The sequence below is a fragment of the Oncorhynchus mykiss genome, chromosome 2 (assembly GCF_013265735.2).
Source record: "Oncorhynchus mykiss isolate Arlee chromosome 2, USDA_OmykA_1.1, whole genome shotgun sequence".
Classification (NCBI taxonomy): domain Eukaryota; kingdom Metazoa; phylum Chordata; class Actinopteri; order Salmoniformes; family Salmonidae; genus Oncorhynchus; species Oncorhynchus mykiss.
In genome coordinates, this window is record NC_048566.1 from 5,729,216 (window position 1) to 5,743,478 (window position 14,263).

The following is a 14,263-nucleotide window of genomic DNA, read 5'->3' on the forward strand; positions in this document are numbered from 1 at the left end:
TAGTACAGTTTCATCTTATTCTAGTACAGTTTCATCTTATTCTAGTACAGTTTCATCTTATTCTAGTACAGTTTCATCTTATTCTAGTACAGCTTCATCTTATTCTAGTACAGTTTCATGTTATTCTAGTACAGTTTCATCTTATTCTAGTACAGTTTCCTCTTATTCTAGTACAGTTTCATCTTATTCTAGTACAGTTTCCTCTTATTCTAGTACAGTTTCATCTTATTCTAGTACAGTTTCATCTTATTCTAGTACAGTTTCATGTTATTCTAGTACAGTTTCATGTTATTCTAGTACAGTTTCATGTTATTCTAGTACAGTTTCATGTTATTCTAGTACAGTTTCCTCTTATTCTAGTACAGTTTTATCTTATTCTAGTACAGTTTCATCTTATTCTAGTACAGTTTCATGTTATTCTAGTACAGTTTCATGTTATTCTAGTACAGTTTCATGTTATTCTAGTACAGTTTCATGTTGTTCTAGTACAGTTTCATGTTATTCTAGTACAGTTTCATGTTATTCTAGTACAGTTTCCTCTTATTCTAGTACAGTTTAATCTTATTCTAGTACAGTTTCATGTTATTCTAGTACAGTTTCCTCTTATTCTAGTACAGTTTCCTCTTATTCTAGTACAGTTTCATCTTATTCTAGTACAGTTTAATCTTATTCTAGTACAGCTTCATGTTATTCTAATACAGTTTAATCTTATTCTAGCACATATGTCAACTCTACATAGAGTGGCTATCTATCAGGTTGTACAGTTTGAAGTTTCCTCTTGTTAATTCAGTGTGCTGCCAACGGTTTCCTTCTGAGGGAACTATACTATAGTTAAATGGCTTCTCCCAAATTACCTCTGACCCCCTCATCCTGACCTCTGACCCCCTCATCCTGACCTCTGAACCACCTCTCATCCTGACCTCTGAACCACCTCTCATCCTGACCTCTGACCCCCTCATCCTGACCTCTGAACCACCTCTCATCCTGACCTCTGAACCACCTCTCATCCTGACCTCTGAACCACCTCTCATCCTGACCTCTGACCCACCTCTCATCCTGACCTCTGAACCACCTCTCATCCTGACCTCTGAACCACCTCTCATCCTGACCTCTGACCCACCTCTCATTCTGACCTCTGAACCACCTCTCATTCTGACCTCTGAACCACCTCTCATCCTGACCTCTGAACCACCTCTCATCCTGACCTCTGAACCACCTCTCATTTTGACCTCTGAACCACCTCTCATCCTGACCTCTGAACCACCTCTCATCCTGCCCATTGACTGCTGCTGATTGCTCTTAGTGCGTTTGTAAGTGAGACCTTGATTCTGACCTTACCTAGTGAGGAAGGATTACAGTTCCTCTGCCAGGTGGCAGCTTTGATGAGATTACACTGGGAGAGATGGGGGTTGTCAGGATCCCCGACACACACACACACAGTCACACACACTGTCACACACACACACACACACACACACACGACTAATGTAGCTCACACACAGTCACATACACACACACTCACACTCTCACACACACTGACAACCCCCAGACCAGTAGCAGTGTCTGTGTGTGTGAGAGAGTGAATGAGTGTGTGTGTGTGTGTGTGTGTGTGTGTGTGTGTGTGTGTGTGTGTGTGTGTGTGTGTGTGTGTGAGTGAGTGAGTGAGTGAGTGAGTGAGTGAGTGAGTGAGTGAGTGAGTGAGTGAGTGAGTGAGTGAGTGAGGGTGTGACAAATGGGGAACGTCTGTAAGGGGATTTTACAGGCAGCAGACACCCATGGTGAGGGAAAGGAGAGGAACGAAGTAGCAGAGATATTACACTCTGTCTGCATCTCAAATGGCACACTATTCCCTATATAGTGCATGACCAGGGCCCATTTTAGTTATAAAGGGAATAGGGTGCCATTTGGGACACAGACATTCTCTCTCTCAGGCTCCAATACCTACAGGCCTCTGCTTTGTCAGAGTGGGCCTCAACCTCAAACAGGATCATGGCTGTCTAAACCAGGCTGTCCTGGCTAACAGAGCCAAGTCATTCATTCATCAAACATCCACAGCCTCTCATCTAGAACATTTGGCTGTAATTTGTTTGAAAGCTTATTGTAAATGTAGTGAATGTTGCTGCTTTTTCAGAATCCATGTTTATCAGCCCCGTTGGTCCTCTCTATATCCTCCCAGATGTATACAGTATATCCATTTTAACCTGTGTTCTTCTATCTTGGTCATGGGCGCCCACAGGGTGTGCATGCTTTTGTTCCAACCCAGCACTAACAGCCCAGTACTAATACACCAAATCAACCAATCATTATTAAGCCATGTGGTTTCACAGATCCAGGATTAAATAACATTGTTTTAACCTCCTTGTTCTGTGTTCTGTCTCGCCCTCCTTCATTCCCTTCTCTTCCTCCTTATCCTCCCTCCCTCGCTTCCTCCTTCACTCCCTCCCAACCTCCTCCCTCCCTCTCTTCCTCCTTCACTCCCTCCCTATCCCTCTCACCCTCCCTCCCTCCCTCCCTCTTTCACTCCCTCCCTATCCTCCCTCCCTCCCTCTCACCCTCTTTCACGCCCTCCCTCCTTCACTCCCTCCTCTTCCTCCCTATCCTCCCTCTCTCTCTCTCTCCTCCACTCCCTCCTCTTCCTCCTTATCCTCACTCTCACCCTCTCACTCCCTCCCTAACCTCCCTCCCTCCTTCACTCCCTCCTCTCCCTCCATATCCTCCCTCTCTCTCCTCCACTCCCTCCTCTTCCTCCCACTCCCCCTCCCTCCCTGCCTCCCTCCTCTTCCTCCCTCTCTCTCCTCCACTCCCTCCTCTTCCTCCCACTCCCCCTCTCTCCCTCCCTCCCTCCCTGCCAGGCGGATGTGAGTTGGACCTGGCCCGGTTCTTTCAGCTCATCAACGACATGGGCGGCATGCAGCAGGTCAGCGACATGAAGAAATGGAATAAGCTAGCCGACCAGCTCCGTATCCCCAAGACTGCACAGGTACTGTACTGCTTCAAGGCTGCATAAATGGCACCCTGTCCTCTATATAGTAGACTGCTTTTGACCAGGGTCCATAAGGCTCTGGCCTACTATATAGGGAATAGGGGGGCCATTCGGTACTCAGTCTCTTGTGTTGACCATGATGCTGTTCTGTAACAAACAATTCCTTCCGGCATCCGTGCCTTGTAGTGTTTCATCTACACTGAAGTGGGTCATTTTGTTTTTATCCTACTTTTTTATTTGAGATTGACTTCTGATGAAAACCAACAGCCAGCCCAGCTAGCTGCATAGCTAAGTATAGCACTTTGACATTTGATGTTAACACTGCCCTCCCTGTCAACTGTCAACTGCAACGTAATAATATCCTACCACCCGACCACAGGATCGTCTGGCCAAGCTGCAGGAGGCCTATTGTCAGTACCTACTGTCCTACGACTCCCTGGACCCCGCTGAGCGCATCCGCCTGGAGAGGGAGGTGCTGGAGGAGAAGGGGAGGCTGGAGAAGAAGAGAGGGCCCCTGGAGGGCCACTCAGATGACTCCCAACAGAGCCTGCTCCAGCTGCCCCGCTGTGAGCCCAAGAATGGCCTGGTAAACGGGGTGATCCGGAGGAACGGCCTGCCCAGGAACCTGGAGGAAGGAGCGAAAGAGGGGAAGAAACAGGAGAAGGACATGTGGCTGAGGTCCAGCAGGAGGAGACTGTTCTCTCAGGAGAAGAAAGGAGGAAGAGGAGGAGCAGAGGAGGAGAAAGAGTTTCTTAGCGACCAGCACAAGTGTATATACAGGGTAGGTCATGTTAGCCCCTTTCTCTGACCCTGTACACACTCAGGTTGAACAACTGATGTACAACACATTTGGCACAACAAATGTGATACAACAGACAGTTTTTCTGGACCAAAATAATTACCCAAGCATAGTGGAGGCACTACAACATGCACAATGCTTGTGTAAATATTTGATTGGTTAAGTCTATTGGTTAATGAGCTCTGTGGTAGCTGTGTGTGGGCAGATTGAATACAGTGCAGCACTGTCAATACAGTGTGTATAGCTGTTAATGCCTGAAGGCAGAACTACAATATCCCTGGTTCAGTTGCTCTCACATCTAATATAGGTCATTGCACATCTGCAAGCACAGAAGCCACACACACGATCAGACACACACGATCAGACACACACACGATCAGACACACACACGATCAGACACACACGATCAGACACACACACGATCAGACACACACGATCAGACACACACACGATCAGACACACACACGATCAGACACACACACAATCAGACACACACGATCAGACACACACACGATCAGACACACACACGATCAGACACACACACGATCAGACACACACGATCAGACACACCCACGATCAGACACACACACGATCAGACACACACACGATCAGACACACACGATCAGACACACACACGATCAGACACACACATGATCAGACACACACACACACACACACGATCAGACACACACACACACACACACACACACACACACACACACACACACGATCAGACACACACACGATCAGACACACACACGATCAGACACACACGATCAGACACACACACAATCAGACACACACGATCAGACACACACACGATCAGACACACACACGATCAGACACACACGATCAGACACACACACGATCAGACACACACACGATCAGACACACACACGATCAGACACACACGATCAGACACACACACGATCAGACACACACGCGATCAGACACACACGATCAGACACACACGATCAGACACACACACGATCAGACACACACACACACACACACGATCAGACACACACACACACACACACACACACGATCAGACACACACACGATCAGACACACACACACCTCATTTTGACAACACGTCACCTCATGTCAACTTATCACTGCCAGTGTTTCTGTCTTGATGCTCCATGATGATCTTCTGTTGCTCACACTTCTCTTATCAGTAGTGTCAGTTACAGTTCTCCTGTAGTATCAGTTAGTTTTCCTGTAGTATCAGTTAGTTCTCCTGTAGTATCAGTTAGTTCTCATGTTGTATCAGTTAGTTCTTCTGTAGTATCAGTTAGTTCTCCTGTAGTATCAGTTAGTTATCCTGTAGTATCAGTTACAGTTATCCTGTAGTATCAGCTAGTTCTCCTGTAGTATCAGTTAGTTCTCCTGTGGTATCAGTTAGTTCTCCTGTAGTATCAGTTAGTTCTCCTGTAGTATGAGTTAGTTCTCCTGTAGTATGAGTTAGTTATCCTGTAGTATCAGTTAGTTCTCCTGTAGTATCAGTTAGTTCTCCTGTAGTATCAGCTAGTTCTTCTGTAGTATCAGTTAGTTCTCCTGTAGTATCAGTTAGTTCTCGTGTAGTATCAGTTAGTTCTCCTGTAATATCAGTTAGTTCTCATGTTGTATCAGTTAGTTCTCCTGTAGTATCAGTTAGTTCTCCTGTAGTATCAGTTAGTTCTCCTGTAGTATCAGTTAGTTCTCCTGTGGTATCAGTTAGTACTCCTGTAGTATCAGTTAGTTCTCCTGTAGTATCAGTCAGTTCTCCTGTAATATCAGTTAGTTCTCCTGTAGTATCAGTTAGTTCTCCTGTAATATAAGTTAGTTCTCCTGTAGTATCAGTTAGTTCTTCTGTAGTATCAGTTAGTTCTCCTGTAGTATCAGTTAGTTCTTCTGTAGTATCAGTTACTTATAGCGTTACATCTCTCAGTTTGACTTCCTACTTTTTAAACCTGGCTCGTAGGGACTATTCTGTCTGTGAATGCCAGCATAGCTGGACCCATATGAAATCAATATATTGGGCCATAATAAGAAATACAGCAATCTCCTCCACACATGTGGGAAAGCTTACAGTGACTGACTGTAGTCCAACCAACCAGGGATTTTCCTGGCACATTCATACAGGCTGTCAGTCTCTGTCCCTGCCCGGCTGTCTGTCGTGTATCTGAGCCTATGTCCCAAATGGTGCCCAATTCCCTGTCTAGTGCACTACTTTTAACCAGGGCCCTTAGGGCTCCGATCGAAAGTAGTACTCTATATACGGGAATAGTTAGCCAATTGGATAAGGGAATAGGGTGCCATTTGGATAAGGGAATAGGGTGCCATTTGGATAAGGGAATAGGGTGCCATTTGGATAAGGGAATAGGGTGCCATTTGGATAAGGGAATAGGGTGCCATTTGGGAGGCAACCTGAGAAAACCGTCTGGATGGAAGACTCCCCTTCAGAATGTGCTGAGGCTGCAGCAGCGGGGAGAGGAAGGAAGATGATGTCATGCAGCACAGTGACATCCACATGTATCATTTTTGTCTGGCTGTTCAACTAACTCTCCCATCTGGTTGGCTGTGATAATCGTTACATTGACAGTGGTCTGCGTCCCAAATCACATTCCTATTCCCTTTTCTGATGCACTACTTTTGACCAGAGCCTATTCAAAAGTAGGATGCCGTTAGGGACGGAGACAGTGTATCAAGGGACATAAAAGACGACTTCCTGTATGGTCTTACTAGTCTCTTTGGTTGTGCTTCTGAGTCATTCGATTGGCAGGATATCAAAACACCTCGGTCCATAAGCTCGTACACTCTTTGTGTTGATGATTTGCTGTGATAATCTTTACATTGACTGTGTATCAGGGAACTTGAAAGGGACCGTAAGGTCTCAGCCCTCTCTTTGTGTTTCTCTATGGCAGGGGAAGTCGGTTTCTCTCACTACGTTCTACAGGACAGCCAGGAACACTATGAACATGTGTTTCAATAAGGAGCCTGGGACGGCTGAGGTGGAGGTAAGGTCTACATATCCCAAACTGTTATATACCTGCTACGTAGGTTGCACTACTTAAAGCCCTATTCAGGTTTCAGAGAAGTTGACTTAACATGGACTTAAATAAAAAAAAATAAAAAAAATGGACTTGTCCATATTTTATAGACATAAATCCATGTTAAGTCTACTTATTTCAAGTCTGAATCGGCCCTTAGTGCACTACTTTTGGTCAGGGCCCTGCTTTTTGGGACGCAACCATATAGTCATAATGAATAAGTAGTATAATTCACTGGGACCGTAAGTAGGATAATTCACTGGGACCATAAGTAGTATAATTCACTGGAACCATAAGTAGTATATTTCACTGGGACCATAAGTAGGATAATTCACTGGGACCATAAGTAGTGTAATTCACTGGAACCATAAGTAGTATAATTCACTGGGACCGTAAGTAGTATATTTCACTGGGACCATAAGTAGGATAATTCACTGGGACCATAAGTAGGATAATTCACTGGGACCGTAAGTAGGATAATTCACTGGGACTGTAAGTAGTGTAATTCACTGGGACCATAAGTAGTATAATTCACTGGGACCATAAGTAGTGTAATTCACTGGGACCGTAAGTAGTATAATTCACTGGGACCGTAAGTAGTGTAATTCACTGGGACCACAATTAGTATAATTCACTGGGACCATAAGTAGTGTAATTCACTGGGACCGTAAGTAGGATAATTCACTGGGACCATAAGTAGGATAATTCACTGGGACCATAAGTAGTGTAATTCACTGGGACCATAAGTAGTGTAATTCACTGGGACCATAAGTAGTGTAATTCACTGGGACCATAAGTAGTATAATTCACTGGGACCACACCATAAGTAGTGTAATTCACTGGGACCATAAGTAGTATAATTCACTGGGACCATAAGTAGTATAATTCACTGGGACCATAAGTAGTATATTTCACTGGGACCATAAGTAGTATATTTCACTGGGACCGGACCATAAGTAGGATAATTCACTGGGACCATAAGTAGTATAATTCACTGGGACCATAAGTAGTATAATTCACTGGGACCATAAGTAGTATGGAGATGACTGATCAGGTCATTGACATATTTCTTCTCTCCTCTTGTCTTTCTTGTCAGCCATCCCACTGTGTGATCTACTGTCACTACTCGTTTTTTCATCTACATTAATGCAATAATGTTTCTGTCTGTGATTGCAGCAGGAGTACTGGAACATCGTGGAGCAGAGGGAATGTCATGTTGCCGTGCACTGTGGGAAAGTGGACACTAAAACTCATGGGAGTGGCTTCCCAGTTGGAAAGTCTGAGACGTTTTCAAAGTAAGGGCCTAACGGCATTATCCTATCACATGAATGGAGGATTTTGAATTTCCTGCTTATTCCCTCCTGATTCCTGGAATCTTCCAACTGGGATTTCTGGAGAACCGGGGAATTTTTGGAAAGTTAGGGGAATTTTACAACCCTATAAGGACATGCATAAAATATGTGTTCTGTTCTCTTGTCTCCACTCAAGACATGGATGGAACCTTACAATCCTTCCCAATAATTCAGGATCCATCCTACGCCATCTTGGTGCTGTGCCAGGTAATCATCAACACCTATGACCCTCTCCTCTTACACAGGGTGACATGTATTGTAATACAGACAGTTGTAAGTAGCTGCAGAGTGAACTGAAGGACTGAAGCTTAACTACAACAGTTCCTTGAATGTATGTTGCGTTAGTTTGTTGTTGTTTTATACCGTATATCCTCATTTTTGGTGACACAATTCAATAGCATTCTGCTATGAATGAAGTGAACTTGAACTGACTAGAACATCTTGACAGTCTACTGTGTCTTCCTTTGTTGTTGTACAGGAGTCACCATTCCTTGGCTGAACATCGGCATGGTCTTCTCTACCTCATGCTGGTCGCGAGACCATCACCGCCTTCCATACATTGACTACTTACACACGGGTGCTGACTGCATTTGGTAAGTAGTGGTTCACTGCTCACTGCCCTCTCCCAGTTTAATCCTACGGTCACTCAGGTTCACCACCTGCCACAGCCAATGGAGAACGAGCTCAGCGTCAGTTAGTCAAGCCTGGTCAAATAGAACTGGTGGAGATTGATTTAATAGAACTCCCTGAGCGTGGTCAGTACAGTATGAAGGAAACGCTGTATGGCTCAGTAGGTAGAGCATGGCGCTCGCAACACCAGGATAGTGGGTTTGATTCTCTGGGCCATCCATACGTAAAATGTATGCAGTATGACGTAAGTCTTTATTGGATAAATCTGCTAAATGGTATATATTTAAGCAATAAGGCACGAGGGGGTGTGGTATATGGCCAATATACCACGGCTAAGGGCTGTTGTTAAGCACGACAGTGGAGTGCCTGGACACAGCCCTTAGCCGTGGTATATTGGCCATATACCCCCCCCCCCCCCCCCGAGGTGCCAGGAATCCTTGAAAGACGGTACAATATAAACTTTTCTTCCACAAATATTTGTCTTAATATCTGATAGACCAAATAATATATATATCACACCATGTAAAGGAACAACCTCCTAATTCAGAAATGTTTTTCTCATAAATTTACAACTAAGTGGATTTATGTCAACTCAGTCAGACACCATAAAATGCTAATTTAATTTGTACATTTATTGTCCAAGTGTTTGAAGACCTTGTTTGTTTAATTCTATCGTTACATTATTCAAATATGAAATACAAATCTCCAAATGCATTTTTATAAAGCATTTTTATAACGCTATATAATGCTCCGGGGCTAATTTTATAAAACATTTATAAAACATAAAACATAAAACATTTATTAGCATTTTGGCATGTTTTTCTAGATTCAGAACATAAAACATTTATTAGCATTTTGGCATGTTTTTCTAGATTCAGAACATAAAACATTTATTAGCATTTTGGCATGTTTTTCTAGATTCAGAACATAAAACATTTATTAGCATTTTGGCATGTTTTTCTAGATTCAGAACATAAAACATTTATTAGCATTTTGGCATGTTTTTCTAGATTCAGAACATAAAACATTTATTAGCATTTTGGCATGTTTTTCTAGATTCAGAACATAAAACATTTATTAGCATTTTGGCATGTTTTCTAGATTCAGAACATAAAACATTTATTAGCATTTTGACATGTTTTTCTAGATTCAGAACATAAAACATTTATTAGCATTTTGGCATGTTTTTCTAGAATCAGAACATAAAACATTTATTAGCATTTTGGCATGTTTTTCTAGATTCAGAACATAAAACATTTATTAGCATTTTGGCATGTTTTCTAGATTCAGAACATAAAACATTTATTAGCATTTTGGCATGTTTTTCTAGATTCAGAACATAAAACATTTAGCGTTTTGGCATAAAACAACATTTATAAAGGAAACATGATCCCTTAGTTCTATCACAGCAAATATGTCAATAGTTTAACCATGTGTTGCAGAAGAGTGATTCAAATATTTTTTTATAACAATCCCCCCCCAAAATTTGAAGTTCATAAGTGGTTTAGCCATCAGTGACGGAGTTGACAACAAATACTCAAAACAGACATTTTTGCCTCAAAGTATTTTACATTTGTAAAATATATTAAATTATTCTTTCAGCACTCTGACGGAGTTAACGTTAGACAAAAATATATATATATTTTCTTTTACCGTGGTGATTTCTATATTGTTTGTTTAAAACATATCAGATAGTAGAGAACTTTCCAGACCATAAGTGGTCTTGTTGCACTACATGTAATGAGAACTTGAATAAGAGGTCATTATGGTCGTGCTCACCCTGCTCATTCCTGATTTGAGTTGACCAAATCTCCAGACACATCTTTTAGGAATCACAGTTTCGAGATAAGGGCTATTGCAAATAACTACACAAGATCCTTTTTCAGTTAATATTAATTATTGCCAGTTAAAAATATATATATAATTACACTTTTTTGGAGAGTTTGAAATCGGGATCCTTTTCTCCAGACAATGGCATTTCCGGGTATCGAGCCAACATGGAAATGAATAATATTGAAAATATTTACACAATTCCGAAAGCAAATCTTTCCCCTTATAAAATTCCCCTTAATGTAATTGTTGAGCTCAAATAAAATCCTATAAAACTACAATAAAAAATAAAGCTTCATTGCCAGACAAGGATATTTTTGATTTACTAGTGCTATGACATGTGTCCACTAACTCCAACATGTTATCATAAAGTGATACACAATTAGATCCCAATAACCCATGTAACCCGGTGTTCAGGTACTGTATTCCTGCTGAGGAGAAGGTGAAGCTGGACAAGGTGGTTCACACACTACTGCAGGCTAATGGAACCCCAGGACTGGAGATGTTGGAGAACAACATCATGGTGTGACTGCAGGATACACTGTCCACACATACAGTATAAACATGGACTACAGAAACACTGTCCACACATACAGTATAAACATGGACTACAGAAACACTGTCCCCCCCCTACAGTACAAACATGGACTACAGAAACACTGTCCCCCCCTACAGTATAAACATGGACTACAGAAACACTGTCCCCTCCTAAAGTATAAACATGGACTACAGAAACACTGTCCCCTCCTAAAGTATAAACATGGACTACAGAAACACTGTCCCCCCCTACAGTATAAACATGGACTACAGAAACACTGTCCCCCCCCCCCCCCCCTACAGTATAAACATGGACTACAGAAACACTGTCCCCCCCTACAGTATAAACATGGACTACAGAAACACTGCCCCCCCCTACAGTACAAACATGGACTACAGAAACACTGTCCCCCCCCCCCCCTACAGTATAAACATGGACTACAGAAACACTGCCCCCCCCCTACAGTACAAACATGGACTACAGAAACACTGTCCCCCCCCTACAGTACAAACATGGACTACAGAAAAACTGTCCCCCCCTACAGTACAAACATGGACTACAGAAACACTGCCCCCCCCCCCTTACAGTACAAACATGGACTACAGAAACACTGGCCCCCCCCCTTACAGTATAAACATGGACTACAGAAACACTGTCCCCCCCCCTTACAGTATAAACATGGACTACAGAAACACTGTCCCCCCCCTTACAGTATAAACATGGACTACAGAAACACTGCCCCCCCCCCTTACCGTACAAACATGGACTACAGAAACACTGTCCCCCCCCTTACAGTATAAACATGGACTACAGAAACACTGTCCCCCCCCCTTACAGTATAAACATGGACTACAGAAACACTGTTCCCCCCCCCCCCCCCCTTACAGTATAAACATGGACTACAGAGACACTGTCCCCCCCCTTACAGTACAAACATGGACTACAGAAACACTGTCCCCCCCCCCCTTACAGTACAAACATGGACTACAGAAACACTGTCGTCCCCCCTTACAGTACAAACATGGACTACAGAGACACTGTCCCCCCCCTTACAGTACAAACATGGACTACAGAGACACTGTCCCCCCCCTTACAGTACAAACATGGACTACAGAAACACTGTCCCCCCCCCCCCCCCCCCCCCCCTTACAGTACAAACATGGACTACAGAAACACTGTCCCCCCCCTTACAGTATAAACATGGACTACAGAAACACTGTCCACACATACACACTGTGCTCTGGTGAAAATTTCTGCACTATATAGAGAACAGGGTGTAAGTAGTGCACTATATAGGGAACAGGGTGTAAGTTCTGCACTATATAGGGAACAGGGTGTAAGTAGTGCACTATATAGGGAACAGGGTGTAAGTAGTGCACTATATAGGGAACAGAATGCCATTTGGGATGTAGACTTGGTCGTTAGGTAATACATGTTCTCTGTCTCTCTCCCTCCCGCCAGATCTCTCCGGAGGTGCTGTGTCGAGCGGGGGTCAAAGTGCACCGGACCGTCCAGCAGAGTGGCCAGTTCGTCGTCTGTTTCCCGGCGGCGTTCGTCTCCAAGGTGTGCTGCGGCTACAGCGTCTCCGAGACAGTGCACTTCGCCACCCCCCAGTGGCTGAACACGGGATACCAGGCTGCCAAGGTTGGAGCCCCCCGTCGTACCAATGCTTGAAGGAAAAGCCATTAGTTGAAAGAAGAGTAGAGTTTAATTCAGTACATAACGTATTATAAATGTTACGTGCCATGCTAACATTACTGTAGTATTTAGTATAGTGTTACTAGTCATTGGCATCGGCATGTTAAATGTTGTTTTCACAGATAAAGTTGCAAGATCAGTTTGTTTAAAGTATTGGTCTTCAGCATTAATACAGATTCAATTCTCCATTAAAAAAAAAATCTGAATTACTTTTCTGTTACAATAAATAAAATATATATATATTGTTATTCAAGACAATTTTAAAATGATATAAATGTCTTTGCTAAAATTAACGAAAATCCATTTTCGTTTAGGGGTCTGACCACATAGAGTATGAACTCCTGTACCTGTCCTGTACCTCTCCATGCTCCTGTACATCTTGGGGTGGCCAGTTTGACTGAGTTCCAGTCCTGAAAGCTCCTCACGAAGGGGTGGTAAACCAGGCTCTAAAGTCTGACTTAACCAGCTTAGTTTAGTCAGTCAGTCAGTCTGTCTGTCAGTCAGTCAGTTCAGATAGAGTGGACAAACTGAGGGTAGAGAGTGCCTCTGTGTACCCAGTGTTCCGCTGGTCAATTCAGTATCAAAGATTCTGTTATCCACATGGATCTTAGTTCCCTACACATCTACTGCATGAAAGGAGGGATTTGCGAGGGTTTACCAAACTGAGCACCTCCATTAATCTGAACTGGGATATGTTGTGAAAAGACCCTGTCCTATCAAATGTTCAAATATCTCCTACCTCTCCTTCCCAGGAGCTGAAATGTCGACGCATAGAGAGGTCCTTCTCCATGGAGAAGTTGCTGTACCAGATCGCAATGTCAGAATCCAAACGGGAGAATGGTGTCATTCTGAGTACCATGACCTCACTTCTCAAAGACCTCAGGTGGGTTTAACTATTTAACCAATAGCAGTATTATCATTCCAGATCACAGTATCAATAGCAGTTTTATCATTCCAGATCACAGTATCAATAGCAGTTTTATCATTCCAGATCACAGTATCAATAGCAGTATTATCATTCCAGATCACAGTATCAATAGCAGTTTTATCATTCCAGATCACAGTATCAATAGCAGTTTTATCATTCCATATCACAGTATCAATAGCAGTATTATCATTTTAGATCACAGTATCATTGTAGATCACAGAATCAATAGCAGTATTATCATTCCAGATCACAGTATCATTGTAGATCACAGCATTAATAGCAGTACTATATTTGTAGATCACAGTATTGATAGCAGTACTATATTTGTAGATCACAGTATCAATAGCAGTACTATATTTGTAGATCACAGCATTAATAGCAGTACTATATTTGTAGATCACAGTATCAGTAGCAGTATTATCATTGTAGATCACAGTATCAATAGCAGTACTATATTTGTAGATCACAGA

The 14,263-nt window shown here is 42.9% G+C and overlaps 1 protein-coding gene across 3 annotated transcripts in view; it reads left to right on the forward strand.

Moving 5' to 3' along the window:
• Window positions 1–14,263, forward strand: part of jarid2a (jumonji, AT rich interactive domain 2a) — a 137,852-nt gene that overhangs the window by 113,220 nt on the left and 10,369 nt on the right. The window contains exons 8-16 of one of the 3 annotated variants that reach the window (XR_005034689.1): window positions 2,853–2,980; window positions 3,363–3,764; window positions 6,692–6,784; window positions 7,994–8,112; window positions 8,306–8,376; window positions 8,648–8,762; window positions 11,047–11,152; window positions 12,629–12,811; window positions 13,180–13,748. Coding sequence is in view for 2 of the 3 variants with exons in the window: in XM_036935962.1 (XP_036791857.1) it covers window positions 2,853–2,980; window positions 3,363–3,764; window positions 6,692–6,784; window positions 7,994–8,112; window positions 8,306–8,376; window positions 8,648–8,762; window positions 11,047–11,152; window positions 12,629–12,811; window positions 13,618–13,748 (1,348 nt within the window). In the remaining variant the exon portion in view is untranslated. The remainder of the gene's footprint in view (window positions 1–2,852; window positions 2,981–3,362; window positions 3,765–6,691; window positions 6,785–7,993; window positions 8,113–8,305; window positions 8,377–8,647; window positions 8,763–11,046; window positions 11,153–12,628; window positions 12,812–13,179; window positions 13,749–14,263) is intronic. The other 2 variants (XM_036935962.1, XM_036935963.1) reach the window with 2 other exon arrangements.